Source organism: Cucurbita pepo, chromosome 13, assembly GCF_057944985.1.
Source record: "Cucurbita pepo subsp. pepo isolate OVF chromosome 13, ASM5794498v1, whole genome shotgun sequence".
NCBI classification, from domain to species: domain Eukaryota; kingdom Viridiplantae; phylum Streptophyta; class Magnoliopsida; order Cucurbitales; family Cucurbitaceae; genus Cucurbita; species Cucurbita pepo.
The window spans coordinates 14,136,226-14,161,289 of NC_141810.1; the positions used below are offsets into that span (position 1 = coordinate 14,136,226).

The 25,064-nt window shown below is 37.0% G+C and overlaps 4 protein-coding genes across 8 annotated transcripts; 1 reads left to right on the forward strand and 3 right to left on the reverse strand.

Moving 5' to 3' along the window:
* Positions 1-834: 834 nt before the first annotated feature.
* On the forward strand, positions 835-2,637 carry LOC111808307 (cytochrome P450 77A3). Its single transcript, XM_023694211.2, has one exon. It carries the CDS (start codon positions 957-959, stop codon positions 2,490-2,492), a length of 1,536 nt encoding a protein of 511 aa, XP_023549979.1. The 5' UTR covers positions 835-956; the 3' UTR covers positions 2,493-2,637.
* A 423-nt stretch (positions 2,638-3,060) lies between these two features.
* LOC111809237 (putative RING-H2 finger protein ATL71) lies at positions 3,061-7,611 on the reverse strand. Of its 3 annotated transcripts, none has more exons than XM_087129543.1 (4): positions 6,890-7,611; positions 5,615-5,712; positions 3,872-4,239; positions 3,061-3,270 (listed from the first exon to the last, which is right to left on the reverse strand). In XM_087129543.1, exons 1-4 carry the CDS (start codon positions 7,046-7,048, stop codon positions 3,170-3,172), a joined length of 726 nt encoding a protein of 241 aa, XP_086985669.1. In that variant the 5' UTR covers positions 7,049-7,611; the 3' UTR covers positions 3,061-3,169. The 3 variants fall into 3 exon arrangements, with proteins under 3 accessions (XP_086985669.1, XP_086985670.1, XP_023551420.2); XM_087129544.1 differs by lacking the exon at positions 3,061-3,270 and adding an exon at positions 3,431-3,525 and having other exon boundaries at positions 6,890-7,610; XM_023695652.2 differs by lacking the exon at positions 3,061-3,270 and having other exon boundaries at positions 3,740-4,239; positions 6,890-7,603.
* A 506-nt stretch (positions 7,612-8,117) lies between these two features.
* On the reverse strand, positions 8,118-13,175 carry LOC111808800 (uncharacterized). Of its 3 annotated transcripts, none has more exons than XM_023694985.2 (6): positions 13,007-13,175; positions 12,841-12,882; positions 12,243-12,363; positions 11,741-12,156; positions 10,588-10,930; positions 8,118-9,419 (listed from the first exon to the last, which is right to left on the reverse strand). In XM_023694985.2, exons 2-6 carry the CDS (start codon positions 12,873-12,875, stop codon positions 8,325-8,327), a joined length of 2,010 nt encoding a protein of 669 aa, XP_023550753.2. In that variant the 5' UTR covers positions 12,876-12,882; positions 13,007-13,175; the 3' UTR covers positions 8,118-8,324. The 3 variants fall into 3 exon arrangements, with proteins under 3 accessions (XP_023550753.2, XP_023550752.2, XP_086985620.1); XM_023694984.2 differs by having other exon boundaries at positions 12,841-12,894; XM_087129494.1 differs by having other exon boundaries at positions 12,841-12,926.
* A 742-nt stretch (positions 13,176-13,917) lies between these two features.
* On the reverse strand, positions 13,918-18,085 carry LOC111808801 (ras-related protein RABF1). Its single transcript, XM_023694987.2, has 8 exons — positions 17,901-18,085; positions 17,563-17,636; positions 17,225-17,308; positions 16,834-16,928; positions 16,567-16,672; positions 15,932-16,021; positions 15,709-15,795; positions 13,918-14,269 (listed from the first exon to the last, which is right to left on the reverse strand). Exons 1-8 carry the CDS (start codon positions 17,923-17,925, stop codon positions 14,183-14,185), a joined length of 648 nt encoding a protein of 215 aa, XP_023550755.1. The 5' UTR covers positions 17,926-18,085; the 3' UTR covers positions 13,918-14,182.
* Between the last annotated feature and the right edge of the window lie 6,979 nt (positions 18,086-25,064).

Consider the following 25,064-nt stretch of genomic DNA (forward strand, 5'->3'; position numbering starts at 1 on the left):
AAACGGTGAAGGGTGAAGTTTAATTATGGGCAGATTAGGTTACTCTTCACCCATGCATGCATTCCATGCATTTCCTCTTTTATCAACATTATTAAATGCCCCCACCTCCCTTTATTTAACTATTTTCCCCCCATTATTTATATTATACTCTATTATTATTTCTAACTATTTATATATACATAACAATAAATTATTTTTTTATCACTTAAATCTTGCCTCACTCTTAATACAAATATTACTTAATGCCTTTCCCAACTGTCCTCTCACAACATTTTTATATTTTTTTTATATGTTTTTAATTGGTCAAAGTACATTTTTTTTATTCCTCCCTAAATTTTTAACCCAAATATTAGACATATTTCTTACCATTTATATTATTTTATATTTTAAACTCCCAATTATTACTAAATATTTAAGAAATTTCTTTCAAACCTATCTCGAGTAGGGGTATTTTAGTGATAGGTTCTATAGGAACTAGACGATCCTATTTGGCAAAGAGGAAAAAGCCTTTCTCGAACAATAAGATCTCTCGCTTTCCCGAAACAGTAAGCTGTCTGGTAAACAAAACTTCCTTGTAAGAACGTGGGGATATAGCAAGTAAGCAGCAAGTTTCTCTCTTATTAGGCCGACTACGACAAGCTTGCGACTCTAATAGAACCCAAAATATTTCTAAAAAAACAAAAAAAAATTATATAAATAATAAATTAAAATACTTTTAAAAAATTATTTTCTCATCATACACTAAAAAAACATAAAAACTTGAGCTATCCAATATATATATACACACACACAATATATATATATATATATATATATATATATATATATATATATATATATATATATTAAAAAAGAAAAAATTCCTTAGTCCTTCGGTCGCCTATAAATATCCGTCTGAAATTGTTCCTCCCGTCTTCATCCGAACATTCTTATTCTTCTCGTCTCTCTGTTTAACAATGGCGTCTTCCTCTTTCTCCGATCACTACCTGCGACTTCTCTTCTCGATTATGGCCTTCGTAGTCTCTGCATTCATCTTCTTTCTCATCCAAAAACGCTCCTCTAAGCCACGACTCAACCTCCCGCCGGGACCCCGTGGCTGGCCGGTCGTCGGAAACCTCTTCCAGGTTGCTCGTTCTGGCAAGCATTTCTTCGAATACGTTGAAGACATCCGCCAGATTTACGGCCCAATCTTCACTCTCCAGATGGGATCCCGCACCATGATCATTTTGTCCGGCGCCGATCTCATTCACGAAGCTCTAATCAAGCGTGGCTCTACTTTCGCCAGTCGCCCAGCCGAAAACCCTACCCGAATCGTCTTCAGTAGCAATAAGTTCTCCGTCAATGCTGCTGTGTACGGCTCCCTCTGGCGGTCCCTCCGCCGGAACATGGTGGAGAATATGCTCTCTCCCAGCCGCTTGCAGGAGTTTCGCGATGTGAGGAAGAACGCTATGGATAAACTCGTTCGACGCATCAGAGCCGACGCCGATGCAAACGGTGGAGTCGTTTGGGTGTTGAAGAACGCTCGATTCGCTGTGTTCTGTATTCTCTTGGCGATGTGCTTTGGATTAGAACTGGACGAGGAATCCGTCGAGAAAATGGATCAGGTTCTTAAAACTGTGCTGCTCACCGTCGATCCGAGAATCGACGATTTCCTCCCGACTTTGAGGCCGTTTTTCTCAAAACAGAGGAAACGCGCCATGGAAGTGAGAACAGAGCAGATCGAATTCGTCGTACAGTTCATCAATCGAAGGAGAAAAGCACTTCAAAATCCAGGTACAGACATTACCGCTACTTCATTTTCGTACCTCGACACGCTCTTCAATCTCAAGGTCGACGGCCGGGAATCTTCCCCAACCGACGCCGAATTAGTCACTCTCTGCTCCGAATTCCTCAACGGCGGCACGGATACGACCGCCACCGCGATCGAATGGGGAATCGCAGAGCTAATCGCAAACCCTAACATCCAGAACAAACTACACGAAGAAATCAAGCAATTAGTAGGCGAAAGAAAAATTGAGGAATCGGACATTGAGAAATTGCCGTATCTTCAAGCGGTGGTTAAGGAACTGCTGAGAAGGCATCCGCCGACGTACTTTTCGCTGACACATTCGGCGATCGAGACGACGAAGCTTGGTGGATACGACATACCGGTGGAAGCGAGCGTGGAGGTTTATTTGGCCGGAATCAGCAACGATCCGGAAGTATGGAAGAATCCGGAGAAATTCGATCCAGAGAGATTCATTTCCGGGGAGGGAGATGCAGATATGACGGGGAGTAAAGGACTGAAGATGATTCCGTTCGGAGTTGGGAGGAGAATTTGCCCTGGATTGGGAATGGCGACGATTCACGTTCATCTGATGGTGGCGAGATTGGTTCAGGAATTCGAATGGAGTTCGTATCCACCGAAGAGTGAATTGGATTTTACGAAGAAGTATGAGTTTACTGTTGTGATGAAGAATCCTATCAGAGCCATTGCAAGAACAAGAGGTTGAAGAAGAAGAAGAAGAAGAAGAAGATGTCCTAATGGCTACGTTTCTTTGTAATGCAAATTATTGAGTTAATATTATTTTCCTTTTCATAACCTATTTTTGCAGATTACCATATTATATATATCTTCTATTTTCTATTTTCTATTTTCTATTTTCTATTTTCTATTTTCTATTTTCTATTTTATTTCCCTTATTTTAATTGTTATATCTTAATCCTTATATTTATATTGAATTAAATTTAAATTTTAAGTTTTATCTATTTAGTCTTTAAAATAATTTTAATTTTGTAATATTATAAATCTTTAATTTTGTGTCGAATTAAAATACTTTAATTTTGCATAGAAATATTACTATTTTGTTTATAACTCTTTTAAATAATATTACTATTTTGTTTCTAACTCTTTTAAAAAAAATCAGAAATATATTTACCTGTTATTGGTATTCTTCAAATCCTTTTAAAATTTCAAAAGTATTTTTTAAACAAAATTAAAATTTAAGAGTATTTTTTAAACAAAATATGAACGGTGTTCTTTTTTCTTTTTTACTTTTTAAACGTAGACTCGTGAATGAGTTGACCAAAAGAGAGACAGAAGAACTAAAAGCTCTCTCCTTTTTCCAAAATTGGAAAATGACCCATTTCCCTTATATTCTTACTGCAACCCCAGACAAGGAATTTGAATTTACCCAACCGTCAACCACTTGAAGCTGACCTGAAAAAGAAACAACTTTGAAGGTACCATAGCTATAAATGCATGCCACGGAGAATTGAATCTCGAGATCCCTGTAGATTAGGGAGGGAGGCGAACAAAACATTTTTTATAAAGGTATAAAAACCTCTCTTAACAAGTACGTTTTAAAAACTTTAAAAGAAAACCCAAAACATAAATGTTCTATCACAGACTTGAATCTAAAATTATCCGTTGTCTAGTAAACAAAGCAAGAGAGAGAAAAGGAAATGCTTATAATAAAGGCATGTGAGGGTCAACTGTAATCCACAAGATGGTGCCAAAGGCTGGAGCCATATTTAATGCAACAGCTGAAGGTGGAGAGAGACAGAATTTGGGTCAAGTTCTGTCCTAAATAGCCCACAGGAAACTACATGAAAACTCCAAAACACAATAACAGCAGCCTGCAGAATTAGAGATTCTGATCCTACAATTTAGCTGAACACTTAAAAGCCTCTTCTCAGCATGCATTGGTTCAAATATAAGAGAGAGAGAGAGAGAGAGAGAGAGAGAGAGAGAGAGAGATGAACTAATAATTCACTGCAAACAGCACTTATACACAGTGGTAAACAACGGGACAGACAATCTTTCTAAGCACATAGTTAAGGGAAGTTCAAGCATTTGATGGGCTTTCTACATTTTTACTATTCTGGTTACCTTTGATGATGAACGAGGACGTGTTCTCAAGGGCGTCTGCTGCCTCATTGGTCCTAGGTGAGCGGCGGTTCTCTTGTTGGATTGGTTGATCCAACTCACTGTTTTCGAGGTCTTGTAATGGGAACTCGTGGCAGGGATGATCATAGGCATCTGAGTTGAGGTTGTAATGGGAGCGAATTGCTGAACTAAACAAGGGTTGCATCGTTCGTTTCTTGTCTGGGACGTCACGTAACGATATACGACAAACCGGGCATGTTAGGTTCTGATGCAGCCATATGTCTATGCAGTTCACATGGAAGGAGTGTCCACAGTAGGGAAGAATGCGCAATAAGTCTTCACTATGATAGTCTGCCAAGCAAACTGTGCATCTGCCATTCAAAACAGAATCTATTGGCTGTGTTGTGTTTTTCCATGATTTGCTAAACAAACGTGAATGTAGCATCACATAAAACCAAAAGGAATTGTAATCACAATCTTAAATATCATCACTTTTTGGACTAGATTCGGAATCCACCTTGTTTACTCAGATCAAAATACCATCTCGTCTTTTTTTCCGCTAAGGAATCACAACAAAATCACGCACAGCAGAAACCATTTGTGTTATTTAAGTACGAGTCTACAAGAGAGAGACATTCAGGAATGGTGCTCTACAAAAACTTCTCCCCATTTATAAGAAGAATTCTTGAATAGCATCCACGGCCATGCATACATTTCATGATACTTGCCACTAAGGTGAGATCCCACATTGGTTGGGGAGGAGAACAAAACATTGTTTATAAGAGTGTGGAAACCTTTCTCTAGCAGACGCGTTTTAAGAACCTAGTGGGAAAGCCCAAAGAGAACAATATCTGCTGCGGTGGGCTTAGGCCATTACAACCAATCAGGGATCCCATAGATGATCAAGATGGTGTGGTATACTTTTGAAACCTAGCTCAATAGATTCAATATTCCTCCTAGTGTGGAATTGTATGGAAGGAGAAGGGCTGAAGGAGTCGAAGTAAGGCTTGATTTGTGAGTGTGGGAGAGGACTTCTGTAATGAACTTATGAGTTGGGCTCATTTAGTTCAGTTGTTTGTTAACGAGAGGGGAGCAGACATCTTTTGATCATTTGGGATGTCTGGTAATGGAAAGAATAGGGAGTTCGAGTTCTCCCTTGGTCGTGTATCGTTTCTTTAAACATAATGCAACCAGAATAGGGAGCTCGAGCTCGAGTTAATTCAAAATACTGCAAGCAAAGGTTGTTTCATGAGAGCTATGGAGCAAAGAAGATCTGCATAAGGGGTTTTAAGTTCTTAACACTTTAGGTATACTCAAGCTAAGAGAACTCAATATTGTATAAGAATATCTTCAGAAAGCTCCAAGGTAGAGTGAAACTAAAGGAGCATGATTGAATCATGTCCATAACACGTTATCGTTTGTTCCAAGCCGTACGAGAATTTAACGAATAACGCCTCTATCGACATCTATTGCCAAGGGCCCAGGCTGATTAGGACTATGTTTGAAGCCAACTTACCAAAACGTCTCATAAAAAAGTCACGATTTCTAGTAACTTGGGGAAAAACCAATCAACTACAAGACCAACCCATTGCAAGCTCATCATTTTCCCATAGGTAAAGCATGCAGTCACATGTCTCTCTCCTTTCATTGATAAAGTCATTAAGCTTTACATTAAAATGATAGGGATTTTCTTGAAAAATCATGAAAACCAATGAAATGAGAGACTGAATTGAAGGGGGCACATACTGAGAATTTCTCATAGATGAGAAGTATTCATCACTGTACTTCTTAGTTGGAAAGTTGGCTACAAACAAAGGCTCTAGACCGTGTAATCCCCGTTCCAGCTGCAACACGACGTGTAAATAAAGAAATATCCATAAACGAATCAACCTAAAGCCTGAACAAAGTCTAAAAGTAGTATATTAAAAAGAAAAAGGAGTAGAAATGTGAATTGTGAAATATGAATGCACAACCACTGCCTATGAGAACAAACAAGAATTGAGTTTTTTCAGAGACCCTTTTTGTAATACCTCCCAATCCATTAGTAGTTGACTAAAAGCAACAATGCAAAAAGACTATCAAGAAATTGTTGAGAATTATTGAGAGAAGTAGGTCCACGTTGGCTAATTAAGAGGATGATCATGAGTTTATAAGTAAGGAATACATCTTCATTAGTATGAGGCCTTTTGAAGAAACCAAAAGCAAAGTTAAGGCTCAAAGTGGACAATATCATACCATTGTGGAGGTTCGTGGTTTCTAACAAGATATCAGAGCCATGCCAATCAAATCCTCAAGTGTCGAACAAAAAAGTGACTCAAGAGTGTACTTTGTTCGACGGCTCTAAAGAAGGAGTCGAGACTTGATTAAGGAGAGGTTGTTTGAGAGCTCCATATGAGAGACCTCAAAGGAGGCTCTATAGTGTACTTTGTTCGAGGGAAGAATTGTTGAGGATTATTGAAAGGAGTAGTCCCATGTAGGCTAATTAAGAGGATGACCAGGAATATATCTTCATTGGTACAAGACCTTTTGGGGAAACCAAAAGCAAAAGTAAGAGAGCTTATGCTCAAAGTGGACAACATCATACCATTGTGGAGATTCGTGGTTTCGCAAAAAACGTATTAGCAGAACTATGTCAGAGGGATAACCGAACAACACCATATCCAAATACATGAAATAGGCCCCGGCAGACCGAAAAGAGAGCGAAAAAAGGGGGCGATATTGAAACAAAGTAAAACCACAGCATGAAATGAATCCTGAAACTACATGAAAATGGCAGAAAAGCAAGTATTGAAGTGATGGAACTTTAACTATAATGCAGAGAGGCAATCTTCCAGTGATAAATCTATGGCATATGAATTAGCATACAGAAATTAAGCCTAGAAAGAGTAACAAATAGGGAGACGAGTTCCAAGGGAAATTAGCGACCAACAAGAACAAAAATCAACTAGCTAGAACAAAATCAAAATAGATATATCCACATCAAATCTGGAAGCGAATTAAACAAGAAAAAAACATTCTCACCCCACTGAGATCGGATCTAGAAGCGATTGGGAAGGAGCGCCTTGAAGCATTGAGATGAATCCGAGCACAAACAAGCCTTGTGCAGACGAACACGATGAACAAAGTGCTCACAGTGAATCCAATAACAGTCATCACCAAGTTTATTCCAGAAGACATCATTCTCCAAATATCCTCAACTCAAAAACTCCTTTCCGCACCAATCGAAACTCAAATTTCGAAATGAAATCAGTTTCAGCAATTCAACAGTGTGTTCAACTGCCAACTAAAATCGAGGCAACTTGAGCAGCTTCAACCTCGGAAGGAATTCGAATCCCATTCACGCCAAAACAGAACGGAAATCGATCCCCATGATGAATCATATCAAGAAAACTCTCGAATCCAAATGAGGAAAGGAAAAAAGAGGTTAAAATCTTGAAGTAATTTGCAGGGAAGTGGGAGCTTACTAAAGTGAATCGACTGGTGGTTGTCGATATCGGATAGTGACTGTTTTATTGTGGAATTGAGCACAAAAACCCCAGTGAAATAGATTGAAACCATGGTGGAGATATCGGGAATCGGCAAAAACAGAAAAGGAGAGAATCCATTTGAAGAATTTTGGGTGCGGATTGAGGATCGAAACAAGAACTCAAACCCGGAGAGTGGAATTGAAATACGAAGCGTTGGAAAATGGAATCTTCTAATGAATATTTAAAGAAGAAGAATCAAATATGTTCAGACATTAATGGAAATCACGATTGAATTATTAACAAAGAGGAGTAATTGAGCCTTCATTTTCTGCTAAGCATACTTTTAAAAATTATTAAAGCTTCTAATTTACTTCTAAAAAAAGTTATATTTAGTCACTTTTTCTGTTAATTCCTTACCAAAAACCGAAGCCCCACCTACTCGGGTTTTCATCGATCACTAGCAACGCCCCACCTACTTGCACCTACTTGGGTTTTCGTCGATCACTTCTTCTGTTAATTTTTCTTACTTGATTATATGCTATCAAAGTTATGGTTGTCGTCTATTTGCTTTTAGCCTATAACATTACTTTCTTACAAATTATTTTCAACGCATTTCTTCTCGAACATGACCGAAGCTCAATCATACGTCTAAATTGCCCGCTACTTACGGTTTTCATACGGTTGACTTATTCGTCGGATCAGAACAAGTGTCGTACAATCACTGTCCCATTGCCATAGGAGTGCGGTAGTGACACTATCTAATGTGGACTAATCCTGAAAAGTAGCCAATGAAAATCTTATGGTTTATTTTAACATGATGTCCAGACAGAACAACCTAAGTTACAGGACAAACAACGTTAATATTACAAACGGCCAAATCTCCTTCTCCTTCTCCTTCTAATGCCAATTTCCTTCCAGCAAGGTAGAAATGGCCTTCCAAGGTACCTGAAGAATATATCACAAATCTGTACTTATAAAACTACATGCAACTATCTATACATATTCGGCCTAAGTTGATCTTCGTAAAATGAATATTGGTTGGTCGGAGGCGTTTCTAAGGTCCGATTGGGAAGAGTTCTTAAGAAACTATCATTCGGATGGATGCTCGACGATACTGGAGGTGGTGATGGATAGCTGTGCACATAGGGAGAAGGTTGAATTGCATCGAAGTATTGATCGAAATGATGGTGGTTCTGGCCAGGATTTTTCCATCTATGCTCGGGCGCATGGTCGGTTAGATATCCATCTCGGGTAGAACCCGAACCAGTATGGTAATGGCTGCTGCGTAAACCTGTTAAAAAACTTGATCTATCCTCCATTTCATGAGCAGGGAAAATTTGATGAGTTGCAGATAATGAAACACTCTCACCAGTATAACGAGCTGTCGATCTTAACTCGGAACTTGAAGCCAAGAAGTTCGGTTGTGTAGAAGAAGCTTCAGCAGCAAAATCAGTTGGAAGTCTGAAGAGCCCAGCACAGCCAATTGGGATTTCTAACCTGTCCTCAACTTTTGGAACAGATAAGGCTCCAATGGATTTATCAACTGAACCATCTTCTACAAAGGGTAATTTGTTGATTTTCTTGGTTAGTGATAGTTTGGCTTGTTTAAGTGCTTCTAGTACACCATCTAACGCAGGCGGTTCATGTGGCACCAGTGCATATAGATCGGTACGACTGCACGGAGTTTCTTGGTCGTAGATATTGATACCAGTATGAGATGACAACAGCCTTTCTGGGAGCCCATGATTGAGGTTGGAGGGACATGAAGGTTCTTGTTCTCTGTTTTCATGGCTGTCTTGGCATTGCTTTACATTAGCCATAGGGAAGGTAAATTCTTCAAGTGATCTTGAAGTGGAAACGCTGTTCATATTCTGATCCTGCAAGTCTTCCACATCAGAACACAAAGATGGGCCAAGCCCCCCACTGGTTTGAGCTTGGGACAAATCTCTAGTGACACAATCGGCTGAAACCTGTGATTTTGGTTCATTTGCAAGCAAAGAACTATTCGACAGATTTGGCGCTTGAGCCCTGATCTCGTCCCTTTCCTCGGTGATATCTGAATGGTTTCCAGGGTCACAAGAATCCTACACAAGCAATGAACCAAGAGAGAAGAATAAGTTTTTAAAGAAACTACCACTGTGCAAACAATAATGTAATTGGGTCAAAACCAGAGGACAAATTAGTACAAGGAGAAAGACATGCATGTAACAGCCAAAGCCCACCGCTAGCAGATATTGTCTGAACTCATTACGTATCACCATCAGTCTTATGGTTTTTAAAACGCGTCTGCTAGGGAAAGGTTTCCACACCTTTATAAGGAATGATTCGTTCCCATCTTCAACCAATGTGGGATCTCATAATCCACCCCCCTTCGGGACCAGCGTCCTCGCTGGCACCCCGTCCGATGACTGGCTTTGATACCATTTGTAACAGCCAAAGCCCACCGCTAGCAGATATTGTCTGATATGGCCTGTTACGTATCATCATCAACCTCACGGTTTTGGAACGCGTCTGTTAGGGAGAGGTTTTCACACATTTATAAGGAATGTTTCGTTCCCCTCTTCAACTAATGTGTGATCTCACAATCCACCCCCCTTTGAGGGCCCAACGTCCTCGCTGGTACACCGTCTGATGACTGGCTCTGATACCATTTGTAACAGTTAAAGGCCACCGCTAGCAGATATTGTCCGTTATGGCCCGTTACGTATCACCGTCAGCCTCACAGTTTTAAAATGCATCTGCTAGGGAGAGGTTTTCACACCCTTATAAGAAATGTTTCGTTCCCCTCTCCAACCAATATGAGATCTCACAATGCAAAACCCTCTTTAAGCTGGTAAATGAGTGCATAAAATCAAGGACTGCTGCAAAGACGTATGTCTGGCAGGGATTGACTGTATAACGTGATTGTCATGCAATAAAAGAAAGGCCAATGGCTTCCCTTTTTTTCTTTTTGTTACAAAAACAAAGAAAACAATCTTTACGTAATCCCACAGATTTACTTAAAATTTATGTTCATGATACTGGAGCATCTTACTAGAGAAAAGAAAAGGGAAGGCATTACTACCATCAACAGAAGTTATCTAGCTAAAACAGGAGAGACTTGAAGAAAAAAGTGACCAATATGATAAAGAGTGCTCATCATGTAAGGTAGATGATAAGAAAAAAAGGAATGCATGATCCTAGCATCAAAATAGAACTTTCATAAAAATTTCAACTAAATTGTGGATATAATGAAAGAAAGAACGAACATACAGGAGTGCTGTTGTTATTTTCTCTGAACTTCTCTTCCCATTCTCTTTGAGCCTTTTCCATTGCTTCATATTGATCAATGAGTTGTGCTTGACATTTCAATGTCTTCTCCATATCGCTTACTTTTTCATATCCATCTAAATCATGATCTTGATCTTTATTTCCTACACTATTATGAACTTCTGAAGAACCCGAGCGTGTCTTTTCATGAAGTTCATAGCCGTCTCTCGATATCTTGTCCCCATTTACAGAGTAATTCCGAGAGTCTTCTGAACAAGTAGAGGGTATCTCTTGACAACTATCCACGCATGTCTTGGATTTGAGCTCTTGCTCCCCATCTAGTGGTCTGGTATGCATACGTAATAATTAATATTTCAAGTGCAAAGTTCAACAAGAGCTTAAAACTCAACAACATCTCTTTGGCACTTAATCAAATGATTGAACTACACTTCAAGGATCTAAGCAGCCAACTATAATCTAACACCCCGATGAGATAAGCCAAACGGGTTCCAGTAAAGATACAATACTTGCCTTGCCGAAGAAAGAATATAAATGAAGGGAACAAACAATCTTATCCATCAGCCAAAGAGCGGATTATAGCATATTAAGGGAGGAAAAAAAAAACTTCGATCAGCAACGAGAACAAAAGAGTAACGGTTACAAAATTGTTTCCAAAATAGCACCAAAGAAAGGTCTAGCTTCTCGAAGTATTCCTAAGATAAAACCATTCTCCCTCGAAAGAGTCCCCGAAAGTTCTATTCTTTTCCATTCAAGTCAACAGACGACTCTAAGTAGATTTCTTTTTACATGAGAGGGTGACCAGAAAACTTCTAATCTATCGCTTATCACAAAATATTAGGGAAGTACTAAGAGATTCATAAGGTTTGTAGGATTGAACACCACCTTCCATAGGAGAAGGGGCGGCATAAGAACATATGAAGATTGTTGTCAATTGACTAAAAAAAATAACATATTAAGGGAATGGCTATGACCATTACATTCAGATCTATCCAAAATCTCACTTCAGCGGTTGGGAATTAATAGTCACTCCAAAATGCCAATTAATCTACAGGAACTATAACCTAGAGTCTTACGGATGATCCAATTTAACAAAAATTTCATAAATAGAGGACAAAAATAAACGGCTTGAGCATACCTTGTATCTCGACGTTTTATCTGGCGGCACGATCTTCCAAGTTGGTGTTTTGGTGAAGAAGAACCAATCGAAGTAATATTGCTTTGACTTCTTATAGAAAATTTTTTGTACTTCTCACGAATATGTGGTCTATCATTGCGTCCTTTCCAAGACAGGCTTCCACCTAGCATTAGAGAAGTATCAGAACCTGAATATTCTTCGTGTTCGTTTCTCCTTCCTATTGAACTGGAGTTTGCATCCCCTCTTACAGGGCCATCCTCAACTTTTGCCGTTTCATGGTCAGAGTTTGAATCAAGTGTCTCAGAAATATCAGTAGCCCCATTGTCTTCTAAGATGGCAAGTACATCTGCTGTGGCCTTTTCAGCCATTCTTCTTTGAAAAGACACAACCCTTAGCTGCTCCTCCAGTTCTGCAACCTATGGTAAAAAAATTATATTTCCAGATCAAACACACGAGATAGAAGCCATGTAAAACCAACAAAAATAATAAACAAACACTGAACTCTTTTTGCTAGTTCATCAGCTCTCTGTCTTGCACATTTTGAAACAGATCGTTCTGATAGTAATCGAGCACGAAGAAACTCAATAGTCATTGCAGTTGTGTCCTCCACACCAGGAACGCTCCTGATACACCAATGACCATTAAAACATACGCAATCAACTCCACCATTTAATTATAACAAAGCATCCAACCAAGTATGAGTACAGTTCGTTATCCCAATAACCAATACAATTGTACAATGCTTTTAAACATTCATTTAAAAAAAAGTTGCATCTGATCTAAATTAAAACAGAAAACTTAAGTTCCATTTCTCCGAAATTTCTCGCAATCTCAGCTTTGAGACAAAGCCGTTTACATCCTCAAGGAGCAAAAATGTCTCGATGGAGGACGGCAAACTAGTAATTCATAATCCAGAACCATATAGAAAAAAGAAACTTAAAACCTCCTAAATCTAATACACTTCGTTCAAGAACAATCCGCCAATCACAGGATTACACAAACACAAGCTCAAACGATAATCGGAGACTTACGGAACCACTAAAAACTAGAGGCAAAAGCAGAAGAGGTATTGAAATTAAAGAAAGCCAGATGAGTCGTACCTCGGATCTTGCTGATCCTGATCAGGATTCTCCATTGTCTAACTGATAAAACAGCTTCAAGAGAAAAATAAGAAGATTACTAATAACTGAGCAGCAAAAACAGGAGAAATTTGAGCAGAACACAAATGAGAGATGAAGATTAAAGAAAACGCATGCTATTTCTGACCTCAGAATGAAGCTTCCATGAACCCTAACGGAGACTTTAGTTTGAGTATGAGGGTAGGAGGTGGGAATGGTGGAGAAATTCCATTCCCGCGACCATATGAACAAAGATGGGACCAAAAATCAACTGCTTTCGTGAATGTTTGGGTCCGATTCGATTGGGACAATATCCTCTGCAATAAACCATTATATATATCACATCACCTACGAGTCTAGAGAATATAAATAATAACTGCAAATTATTTAATTATTAGTTTAAATATATTTTTTTTCATTTTTTTTTAAATAATTTCTTCTAGAAATACTTATCATTTTATTTAATATAATCATATTATTTCATATGTTTTTTTCGAGATATTTTGTTAAATAGTATTATTTCATATGTTTTTTTCGAGATATTTTGTTAAATAGTAAAGTATTTTCACTACAATTATCATGTTGGATGTGGGTTTTTGGAGTTAATTATTTATTTTGTTTTATTCAAATAAATTTTAAACTTTTAAATTTTTTATTTTGTATTTAGTAAATTGGTTAATAAATTTTTATTTTTTATTTTTTATTTTTTAATTTCATAATTTTTTTATTTAAAAATCCTGCTAGAGGTCTGTTTAAGTAATCAATTAAATTAACATTTATTGGGTATTGTAAATCAATGGTGATTGGCTTTTTTGACATAAAATAATGGCATTTTTTCCAATTAGAAATTGACTTTTATTATTCTTTTATAAAAAAATAAAATGTCGTGTCGTTGCCACCTAAAAGTTGACATAACATCTATTTTCTATTAAAAATTAATAATTTTTTTAATTATAAAACTCTAAATCCAAAACTTTCGTAAGTGAATCAATTCAAACTCTCCGTTATATAGTGATTTAGACTAAGAGTTTGAGGGTATAAGTCATTCTCCCGGTGAAATTCACCGCAAGTAAAAATCGCTTTTTTTTTTCCCATTTTATTCATTTCTCCGATCAATAGTCGATGATGGGGTCGGTTCGACCTCCAGCCCAACTGACTTATAACACTATAAAAGATAGTTTACAAGTGCAGCTTATGGTTTAGAGGGGAATGAATCCTTCACCATTTTCATATCTGGTTAATGTTACACTTGGAATGGAGATATGAATGAATCGAATCGAATAATAAAGTGAAGGCCTGCAAGACTCACCAAACTATACACAGATCACCTGGGAGATGAAGCTGCTGACAAAAGCATTAATGTCGTAGCAAGATCATGAGGAAGTTGGTCGTAGCAATCGCTTAGAATCTCCTGCCAAATCAAATAGAGAAGAAATCGTTGATCTAAACGGTATTCGAATCGAGACATCTGGTGGAACCTACAAAGCCATGGAACTTAAAATGCCCCTCTTGGGATGAGTACTAAACATTTTTAGAGAAACTTTATGCGAAAAGGAGACAAGGTCTCGCAAAGTGATCACGACCCGACAACTATCGAACATCTTCGCATATTTCAAGCCACGAAATGTGTTTCTCAAAGATTTCAATTTCGGATAAAATATGCAAACTAACTAATATCAGAAGATAAGTCGACCATTTTCAACTCCTTTTAATGGCTGTTTCGAAGCACGAATTAGAGTGATGGGCATTCAATAAAACATGCACCACAGACAAATTAGAGGTAAAAAAAGCAATCCAATCCAATCCAAACATTGCTCATTCAGATATAGAGCGACCAATAGAGACCTAAGGTGAACGTTTCGACAACATGCAACTTGATTTGAAACCACCTTATTGTAACAGTCTAAGCCCCACCACTAGTAGATATTGTCCTCTTTGGACTTTCCCTCGAGGTTTTTAAAACGCGTCTGCTAGGGAGAGGTTTCCACACCCTTATAAAAAATGTTTCGTTCTTCCCTCCAACCGACGTGGGATATCACTCTTACAGAGCTAGCAAATTGATAGATACAACCACCATCGAAAAGCTGGGGTGAAAAACCGTCCCAACTTCACATCTTCTTGAGTTCAACATTATCACTAAAAGAGAATTGATTTGCTAAAGTTCCGCAACTCTAATGAATGTTTTAAAGTTTTACTGGCTATGACAATGACTTAAGCAGATTATGAATGTAACGACTCAGGCCCACCGCTGGTAAATATTGTCCTCTTTGGGCTTTCCTTTTCGGGCTTCCCCTCAAGGCTTTAAAACGCGTCTGCTAGGGGAAGGTTTCCACACCCTTATAAATAGTGATTTGTTCTCCTCCTCAACCAACGTGGGACATCACAATCCACCCCCATTCGGGGCCCAACGTCCTCGCTGGCACTCTTTCCTTCCTCCAATCGATGTGGGACCGCCCCCAAATCCACCCCCCTTTGGGGCCCAGCGTCCTTACTGGCACACCGCCTCGTGTCTACCCCCCTTCGGGGAACAGCGAGAAGGCTGGCATATCGTCCGGTGTCTGGCTCTGATACCATTTGTAACGACCGAGGCCCACCGCTAGCAGATATTTTCCTTTCGGGCTCCTCTCAAGGCTTTAAAACGCGTCTGCTAGGGGAAGGTTTCCACACCCTTATAAATGGTGATTTGTTCTCCTCCCCAACCAAGGTGGGACATCACAATGAACTTCTAACATCAACAGCAATATTCAAACACTACTCTGGAATATCATAAAAATCACTATACACAAATATCTACCTTGTTTATGAACAGCAGCTATGAAATTCATACAAAAAGCATAAGATCAGGAGTACCTCAAAAAGCTCGTTTATATTATCTGCAGTCTTTGCAGATGTCTCAATAAAGAACAATCCATTCTTCTCTGCATACTCAGTCCCATCCTTCAAAAGTGAAACATAAGTATCTCACATTAGTGAGTTAAAAGTTTCTTTCCCCGTTCTGAAAAAGAAACAAAATAGACCAAAAAAAGAAGACAGGAGAAGAAGGATGCATTTGATTGAATAACATTGAACTTACCTGAACAGATACTTTCCTTTCCTCTTGAAGATCAGCTTTGTTACCGACCAATGCCAAAATGATATCAGAGCGGCCATGCTTCTGTAGCTCCTGTGAGTGCCCAATATGAATTGTGAAGATTGTGAATTAGTCAAAGCTCAAAGGATAACCAAATCAAAATGGACACAATAATCTTTGTTGATATATTAAAAATAGGACGAATCGTTGTTAACGTGATCAACATTGATTGATTTGAAACCCGAAAAAGGAATAAATAAAAGATCATCTTGTCTCCTTTTTTCTTTTTTCTTTTTTTTTTCCTTCCTTGGGGCAGGAAACAACACAACAATCATAAAGAAACAAAGTGAAACGAAAAGTACGAGTCAAAAGAATGACGATCATCAAAGGAAAAGCGAAAAGTCCACACACCATAAATGTAAACCGAAAAACGAGAAGGTACAAGGGAACAACATATAGGTAGTGAAGAATGTGATTATCTGATTATCTGCCCATAGATTAAAAAGAATTCCGTTTAAATTGGATCACCGGTGTGTGGGATGTTAAACTAATGAGGAGCTGCAATGAATAAGGACTATGAACCAAGATCGTCGCTAGTAAATATAGTACGAAAACTACATAACCACTTTAAAACATACCTTAACCCAATATTTTGCTTTGGCGAATGAATCTGAGTTTGTTATATCATATACAACAACTGCAACTGCAGCACCTCGATAGTAAAGTGGAGCTAATGCAGCATACCTAAATCAAGACAAATCAACAGTGATAACCTTTTGCAATAAAAAGCTCTTGTGAACATGAAGCAAGCTAAAAATGGCTACCAATGAGAATATGATTACTTTCTAAGAAGTTAAAAACATGTGTTTGAGGATATCAACTAGAGGTTAAGATAGTCGTCCTACCTCTCTTGCCCAGCGGTATCCCATATTTCAAATTTCACTGTCGTGGAATCTTGTAAAACTATCGTTTGTGACAAGAACGATGCTCCAACAGTTACCTGAGTTTTCTCAACAAACATGTAGAATCAAACAATTGTAATTCCTTTGGGAATGGAATGATAAAAACGTAAATTTATTTGTATTGTGAGATTCCATATCGGTTGGAGAGGGGAACGAAACATTCCTTATAAGGGTGTGGAAACCTCTCTCTAACAAACACATTTTAAAACCTTGAGAGGAAACCTGGAAAGAAAAGGCTAAAGAGGACAATATCTACTAGCGGTGGGCTTCGGATGTTACATGTATTGAGTACACATTTATTTTAAGAATTAACAGAATGTAACATAATGCTGACCTTAGACGTCGGATCAAACTGACCACGGACAAAGCGAAGAACAATACAGCTTTTACCAACACCAGAATCACCTAACAGTACAAGCTGCATAAAGGCAGAAAGAGAAGATGAAAAAATACAAGATCATAAAAACTTTAATCTCTCTAAGCGAGAACAATATTTGACGCAATACAACTTACTTAAGGGGCCTCATGTTCGTCTTCAACAGTAAAGAATTGTAAATCAACAAAATTCCCAGCTATCAGACTGACATAGAACATACTTAAGGGGCCGTATTCCATTAACACTGAAAAGACAAGAACTACAAGTGAATAATTTGGTTGCATTATATCAAATACCTTGACGCGCAAATTCTTGGAATCAGCTGCCCTGTTCTTTGGATTAAGCCGCCCCGATCCTCCAGAAGCCCTGCCTGCATTACAAATCCCACCAAAATATCAATGAAACTCGACCTAAACTCGTATACGTAAGATAAAACCAACCAAACCCTAATGCTGCCATTAAATGTAAATCAATGAACCAAGACAACTCCATAATTAGCAACAACATAGAACAGACCAAACAATCGACCTCCTAGATTCTCAATACGCCCTCTTCGATCAGAATTAAATAGCCGAATAAACAATCTGATAACCCTAACAAAACTGAAGCAACGGAAATCGAGAATTGAAAATACCAGGGACAGAGGAGGAGGTGCCCATGGCGATCAAGGGTACGTAAAACAACCACTCCCAAGTAATTCTCTGTCGATTGAACTTTCGTGGAGTCTACGCAGAAATTGGAGAATTCTGCGAAGGAGAAGAAGAAGCTTGCTCCTTCGCGACTGGTTCGTTAATGGCTGTAACCTTCAATTGAATCGAGAAGAAGAACGACGTTATACCCAAAAAAAAAAAAAGAAACAATGGCGAAGAAGAACGACACTGTCTCGCGAAAAACGACATGTCGGATTCGAGAAAGCAGGCCGAGGAAAAGAAGATGACAGGCCAGTTACGGCCCAATAATGAAACTGGGCTGATTGGGCCGGACTTCTACATAAGTGAATCCCTTTCTTTTCTTTTTTTAATTTTTTTTTTCACGTCAATCATTACGAGACATTAAACAAACATCGTACGTGAAATAAATATCTTATCTATTGAGTTATGTTCGAATTTTTTCATCGTTAGAACATCGAAAAAAGCACTCGTTTTTAAACCATCTGTTTTTGTTTGTCGATAACCCTACTTTCATTCAGATAAGCTTATCTTACGTTATCGTGATAAAGTTTTGACTTTAAAAAGAGAACGAATCTCGACTTAATAAAGGATATGGTGTGGACCATTGTTTTTCGACGATAATGAATGTTTTTTGTTTGAATCTCGACTTATCACGACTTCGATGTCTTAAAATCAACATACCGTGAATGTAACTCTCTTTCTCGAGGAAGTAGTAATGTTTCATCAACTCGTATGTCTTCTAGTCAAGAGTCAGCTCTATCAGACGCGTTTTAAAATCTTGAGAGGAAGGGAAAATCCAAAGAGAACAATATCTGCTAGTGGTGGACTTGGACTATTACAAATGATATCAGAGCTAAACTCTAAGTTGTGCGCCAGCGAGGACGCTGGCCCCTAAGGGAGTGGATTGTGAGATCTCACGTCAGTTGGAGAGAGGAACGAAACACTCGTTGTAAGGGTGTGAAAACTTCTCCATAGCATACGCGTTTTAAAATCTTGCAGGAAAAGCCCAAAGAGGACAATATCTGCTAACAGTGGGGTTAGGCTATTACAAATGGTACCAGAGATAGACATCGAGCGGTGTGCCAACGAGGACGTTCGGCCTCCAAGGGGGGGGATTGTGAGATCCCATATCGTTTAGAGAGGGAACAAAACATTCCTTACAAGGGTGTGGAAACTTCTCCCTAATAGACGCGTTTTAAATTCTCGAGAGGAAACCCAAGACGGAAAAGTCCAAAAAGAACAATATCTACTAACGGTGGGGTTGGGCTATTACAAATGATACCAGAGATAAACACCGAGCGGTGTGCCAACGAGGACGCTCGGCCGCAAAGGGGTGGATTTTGAGATCCCACATCGTTTAGAGAGAGAACGAAGCATCCCTTACAAGGGTGTGGAAACTTCTCTCTAATAGACACGTTTTAAAATCTCGAGAGGAAACCCAAGATGGAAAACCCCAAAAAAGGGCAATATCTGCTAACAGTGGGGTTGGACTATTACAAATAGTACCAGAGATAGACACCGAGCGATGTGCCAACAAGGATGCTCGGCCTCCAAGGGGGTGGATTACGAGATCCCAAATCATTTAGAGAGGAAACGAAGCATTCCTTACAAGGGTGTGAGAACTTCTCCCTAATAGACACGTTTTAAAATCTCGAGAGAAAACCCAAGACGAAAAACCCCAAAAAATGACAATATCTCCTAACAGTGGGCTTGAGCTCATGTAAAAACTGGTTTTTCTTAACGATAATTTCTAATTCAACGTTCGACATACGAGATTAGGGTTTAGCACCAAGAACAAGAACAAGAACAAGAACGATCGGGGGGACAACTCCAGGTGAAGGATAAGGAGAAAACGGGTCGAGGTTAATTGGCAACACACTTTCCCTATCATAAGCAACCAATTTTATATACACATGTATAGTTCATATCTTGTTTGATAGCAACCCTCAAATCTTTTCAAAACCCAATCTTCAAACTGTGGGAGTGTTTTGGTGCTATTAATCATTCAACTCATTCATCAGTTTGGATAACCCTATCTTTCTTTTTGCCCATTATTCCCGACACTGTTCTACATCTTTTCTCGATTACGACTGATACCTATTTCCAAAAGTTTCACCGAATTATTAAAAGGATAATAAAGACCTAGTTTTTCCCGAACACATATCTACCGAGCTTACAAACGTATAAATATCAGTGTGTGAATTTTCCTGACTTACTCACGAGAAAACTTCTAGTATTACAGTACTACGTACGTACTCTTTTCATTTAGTATTTGACACATCGTTAGATGAAATTGAATGGTAATATACAAAATAGTATCTTCTTTAAAAGTAGAGGGCGTTCGTGGGTTGAGCTGGGACAGTGTTTAGACCGAACTCAATTGTTCATATTATAAAAAATTTCATCCCAAACAACCCTTTGTTAAAATGACCGAACCCAGCTCAAAGTTGGGTTGAGCTAATCAAATTTTTCGGGTCATCGTGTTTTTCAATTTCGGAAGAGAAGCTTGCAAACGCGGACGGAAATCTAGCTCTCTGAAAACAGCTAGCTGAAAACAGAGAATGTAATATATTATTTAATTATTACTAATTGTTCATATTATTTTTAATAATTGTTCATATTATTAATTAACTTTTAATAATTCATTTAATTATTTTTACACCATAGCTGAAAACAGCCTTTTCTCGAGCTAAAATTTGAAGAATAATTAAAAATATATTATTCTCCAGCTAAAATTTAAAATTAAAAAATTAAATAAATAAATAAAAACAACAATAATAATAAAAATGTATATATACACACAAAAAAAAAAAAAAAAAAAAAATCAAGGGTCAGCATAGTAATTCCAACACACGAGCATGACGACACATCGGCGAAGAATGTAAAACCTAGCTCTCTGCTCTTTCACCAGTAAACTGCATCTCTGCTTAAACGACGTCGTTGCTGATCTCCTACTGCAAGCCGACGACGAGTCGCGTACTTCCCTTCTGCACAGCCTTCTTCTTTCTTCCATGATTTTCCTATAATGCCCTTCTTTCTATTTTCTATTTTCTGCAGAATTATGGATTTTTTAGAGAAATAAAATATAAAAAATAAAAAATAATTTCGTTGGGGAAGATGTTTTGAAGTTGTGAAGAGAGAGGCTTAATTTGCGGAATTGGGAGCTTATTTATATTATTCCAATAAGGGCATTTTGGGAAAATAATTAAAATAATTATATTTTTTTATTCCTTTTGGGGAAATAATAATATAAAATTAGAGAAATTGGAAAATATCAATCCATTCCTAAATATTATATTAAATAATAATTTCAATTTAATCCCAATAAAATTTTCCAATTAAAATTATAATTTAAAATTAATTTTTTAACTAAAAAAAATCTTAAATTTTTTTTAATTAGTTTTTAAATAATAAAAAATTCAAGATATTGTCCGTAATTTAGTTTTTTTTTTAATATAATATAATATAAAATTAATTAATTTATTATAAATTCAAGATATTGTCATCTTAATCTTTTTTATTTTTATTATTTTTTAAAATATTGGTTTGTCTCATTTCCAATATTACCCTCACCATACCACGCTTTAAATTCACGAGTAAGGGGCAAAAAGGTAATTTCGTGTATCATCAAATTAAAAATCAGAAGATTTACATTTAAAGTAATAAAGGACATTATTTGTTAGTTTTTATGTCCGCAAATGTTGACCACTGAAATTTGTGGGCCCACGTGTCTTTCCTCGCACGTGTGAACACCTTTAAGTTTATTTTATTTTTTAATGTTATTTTAGTTTTTTGGGTGATTAATTGGCATTTTTTTAAATAAAAAAATTTATTTCTATAATTATAATTAATTGATCCCAAACAATTATTACAAAAATGAAGCTACCATGAAATTTCATGAATTATTAATAATTATTATTCAATTATGGATTTTATGTCCTTTTTATTTATTTATTTATTAATATTGTTATGTTTTTCCAATTTAATCATTATTTAAATAATTTGAAATTCATCTTTAAAATCTGTATTAAAGTTGCTTTAAATTAAAAATAAAATACAAAAGCTCTATTTAAAGTATTATTATAATTATTATTATTTATCGAGATTTTTTTATATAAAAATATTCTATAAATAAAAGGTAATTTTTTAAATTGAGGTTTTTAAGGGGGGAAAAAAGAAAATATTTGGGGTCGATCGTAATAATACTGTTTCTCGAGGACTCATTTGAAATTATACTTAATTAAAGGGTGATTTGTGTATTATAGCCCATTATATTGAAATTATTGGGCCGACAACTTGGGCTTCAAAGAGCTTCAAGACCTTTTTATTGGGCCGAAAAATTGGGAGTGAATTGTTTGTCCATAATAAATTATTGGTTAAAATTAAAAATATATATATATATATTGTTACTAAATTATGGGTGATTAGTTTTTATGTTTTTTTAAGTTAAATTTTAAATTAATATTTAAACTTTTAAATTTGTATCGGTTATTTTCCATTTCATGACTTTGTGATGTCCCACATTGGTTGTGGAGGAGAACAAAACATTATTTATAAGGGTGTGGAAAGAGAAAGCCTATAGAGGACAATATCTGCTAACGGTGGGCTTGGGCTTAGACCATTACAAATGGTATCAGAGTTAGACACCGGACAATGTGCCAGTAAGGACGTTGGTTGGCCCCAAAGGAGAGTCTCATATCTCTTGGAGAAAGGAATGAGTGTCACGAAGGGGGTGGAGTGTGATGTCCAATATTGGTTGGAAAAACACCCTTTATAAGGGTGTGTGGTAACTCTTTTAAAGCCTTGAGGGGAAGCCCAAGAAGGACAATATCTGCTAGCGGTGGGCGTGGTAACCGTTTTAAAGCCTTGAGGGTAAGCTCAAGGAGGACAATGTCTGCTAGCGGTGGGCGTGGTAACCGTTTTAAAGCCTTGAGGGTAAGCCCAAGGAGGACAATATCTGATAGCGATGGGTGTGGTAACCGTTTTAAAGCCTTGAGGGTAAGCCCAAGAAGGACAATATTTGCTAGCGGTGGGCTCCTTAGGAGGACAAGACAATATGAGGGGAAGCTCAAGGAGGACAATATCTGCTATCGGTAAGCTCTTATGAGAGAAAGCCTAAGGAGGACAATATCTGCTAGCGGTGGGCTTTTATGAGGACAGCCCAAGGAGGACAACATCTGCTAGCGGTGGGCTCTTATGAGGACAGGACAATATCTGTTAGTAGTGGGCTCCTTAGGAGGATAGGACAATATCTGCTAGCGGTGAGTTTGGGCTCCCTAAGAGGACAATATCTGCTAGTGGTGGGCTCCTTAGGAAGACAATATATGCTAGCAGTGGGTTTGGGTTCCTTAAGAGGACAATATCTGCTAGCGGTGGGCTTGGACTTGGGCCGTTACAAACTTCTTCATTTTAGCTTTGATTTGAGTGTTCTTGTATAGCTCGGTTTTAAAGTAAGAAATACGAGTAAATTAAATAAATAAAATATAAACAAATCGAACATCTTTGTATGAGTGGGTATTGGTAGGGGTGGGGGAGAGGAGAAGATTAATTAGAATAATTAGTGCACTAATTTCATGACTTTAAAGTTAATTAAATCAATTAGTTCCATAGTGATCGTAAAGTGAGATTCCCACTAACATTGTTATCCACAAAACATGCAATAACCACTCATTATTTTTATTATTTAAGTTTAAGATTTTCCCCTTATTAAAAAATGAATTCTATAATTTTTAATTATTTAAAAAATACAGAGAATCTTTGAATCATCAGGTGTCAAATCCGAATCCCGAACATGAAACGTTACGACTACAACTTAAGGAAAGCCTAGCTACGACTCCAATACCTACAAAGTTCCATAAGACCACGTACAAAAATCTCGAAGAACTAATGTGTTCAGATGAGTTATCACTATCAAAAGACCCAATTGAACATGCCACGAAGGAATACGGGAATCAACCCGAGCGAACACCGAGGAACTCTCGGAAGAATTAAAACTTCCGAGGTGTCAGCATAGAGCTCAGATAAGTTAGCGTATTCTATTTCTTTTAATTACTATACTATTTTTTATTAGAAAAAGAAAGAGAGTGGGAAATTTAAAATTTTAAAAGTAAAAAAAAAAAAAATTAATAAAAGAAAGTTTAAAAAAAGGAGTACTAGGTTGTCGGCCATTACCGGAACATTTATGAACAATTGTATGTGTTTTTAAAAGTTAAAAAAATGGCACTTACTTTATTATATTGGCCATATTAATTAATTAATTTTTAATATTCAGCCCTTTATTTTTCCTCTTTTTTATTAAATTATTATTTCCAACCAACCAACAGATAACTCCTGGTTTGGATTTAATTAAAAAAAAATACATATATTTTTTCCCATTAATTATCATTTCCTTTTTAGTTTTTAATTTAAAATTTTATTATATTCCATAATTTTGAAATTACCCATTTAAAATTATTTTTTAATATAATTAAAAAATTCATAAAAACACCTATTATTCGAAAAAACATCATTTGTCACATCTTATAAATTATATCACTCTCGTGTTATTATTATTATTATTATTTATTTATTTTAAAGCGATTTCATACAAACTATTATTTAAATAGACAAGCCAGTCATGATTATTTTTAGTGAGTGGCCAAATATTTCACGTCACTCTAAAAAAAATATTATTGAAAAAATAAAATAATTTACCTAAAAAAAAAAGTTAATTATTTGTGAAATAATGTGGATCTTGTTAAAAAAGAAAAACGACATGACATTTTATTTGTATTACAAATATCGTGTGTTAACCGTTATTTGGAATAGTGTAGCCATAGAAAAATCATCGAGAGACGTTAAAATGATGCCGCTAATAATTTTACACCTGCTCGATTGAATAAGAAGGGTCGGGGTGGATACAACAGCCACATAAACCCCTTCATTTCTGTTGTTGCCGATACTTTTCCCGTGCTATGACACGTGATTAGGTCTTTTTTCTTCGTATCATGACCTCGATGGATATACGAGTGTATATATATATATATATATATATATATATATTAGATGTATAAATGAAATATTTAATAAATAAAAAAGAAATTATGGTGGGAGGGACAGAGGGTACAATTCATATGTGTGGAGACAGT

What these genes read in the sequence shown, in the direction of transcription:
- LOC111808307 (XM_023694211.2), top strand. Translation starts at nt 957, where the DNA reads ATGGCGTCTTCCTCTTTCTCCGATCACTACCTGCGACTTCTCTTCTCG.
- LOC111809237 (XM_087129543.1), bottom strand. Translation starts at nt 7,048, where the DNA reads ATGATGTCTTCTGGAATAAACTTGGTGATGACTGTTATTGGATTCACT. An exon ending in CTAGATCCGATCTCAGTGGG is followed by an intron (nt 5,713 to 6,889) that starts GTGAGAATGTTT and finishes GTCGTGTTGCAG; the next exon opens with CTGGAACGGGGATTACACGG. An exon ending in TCATCTATGAGAAATTCTCA is followed by an intron (nt 4,240 to 5,614) that starts GTATGTGCCCCC and finishes TTTGAATGGCAG; the next exon opens with ATGCACAGTTTGCTTGGCAG.
- LOC111808800 (XM_023694985.2), bottom strand. Translation starts at nt 12,875, where the DNA reads ATGGAGAATCCTGATCAGGATCAGCAAGATCCGAG. An exon ending in CAGGATCAGCAAGATCCGAG is followed by an intron (nt 12,364 to 12,840) that starts GTACGACTCATC and finishes TTGGTGTATCAG; the next exon opens with GAGCGTTCCTGGTGTGGAGG. An exon ending in AAAATAACAACAGCACTCCT is followed by an intron (nt 9,420 to 10,587) that starts GTATGTTCGTTC and finishes TTGCTTGTGTAG; the next exon opens with GATTCTTGTGACCCTGGAAA.
- LOC111808801 (XM_023694987.2), bottom strand. Translation starts at nt 17,925, where the DNA reads ATGGGCACCTCCTCCTCTGTCCCTG. An exon ending in AAAGGAAAGTATCTGTTCAG is followed by an intron (nt 15,796 to 15,931) that starts GTAAGTTCAATG and finishes TCACTTTTGAAG; the next exon opens with GATGGGACTGAGTATGCAGA. An exon ending in ATATAAACGAGCTTTTTGAG is followed by an intron (nt 14,270 to 15,708) that starts GTACTCCTGATC and finishes TTGATTTGGCAG; the next exon opens with GAGATTCTAAGCGATTGCTA.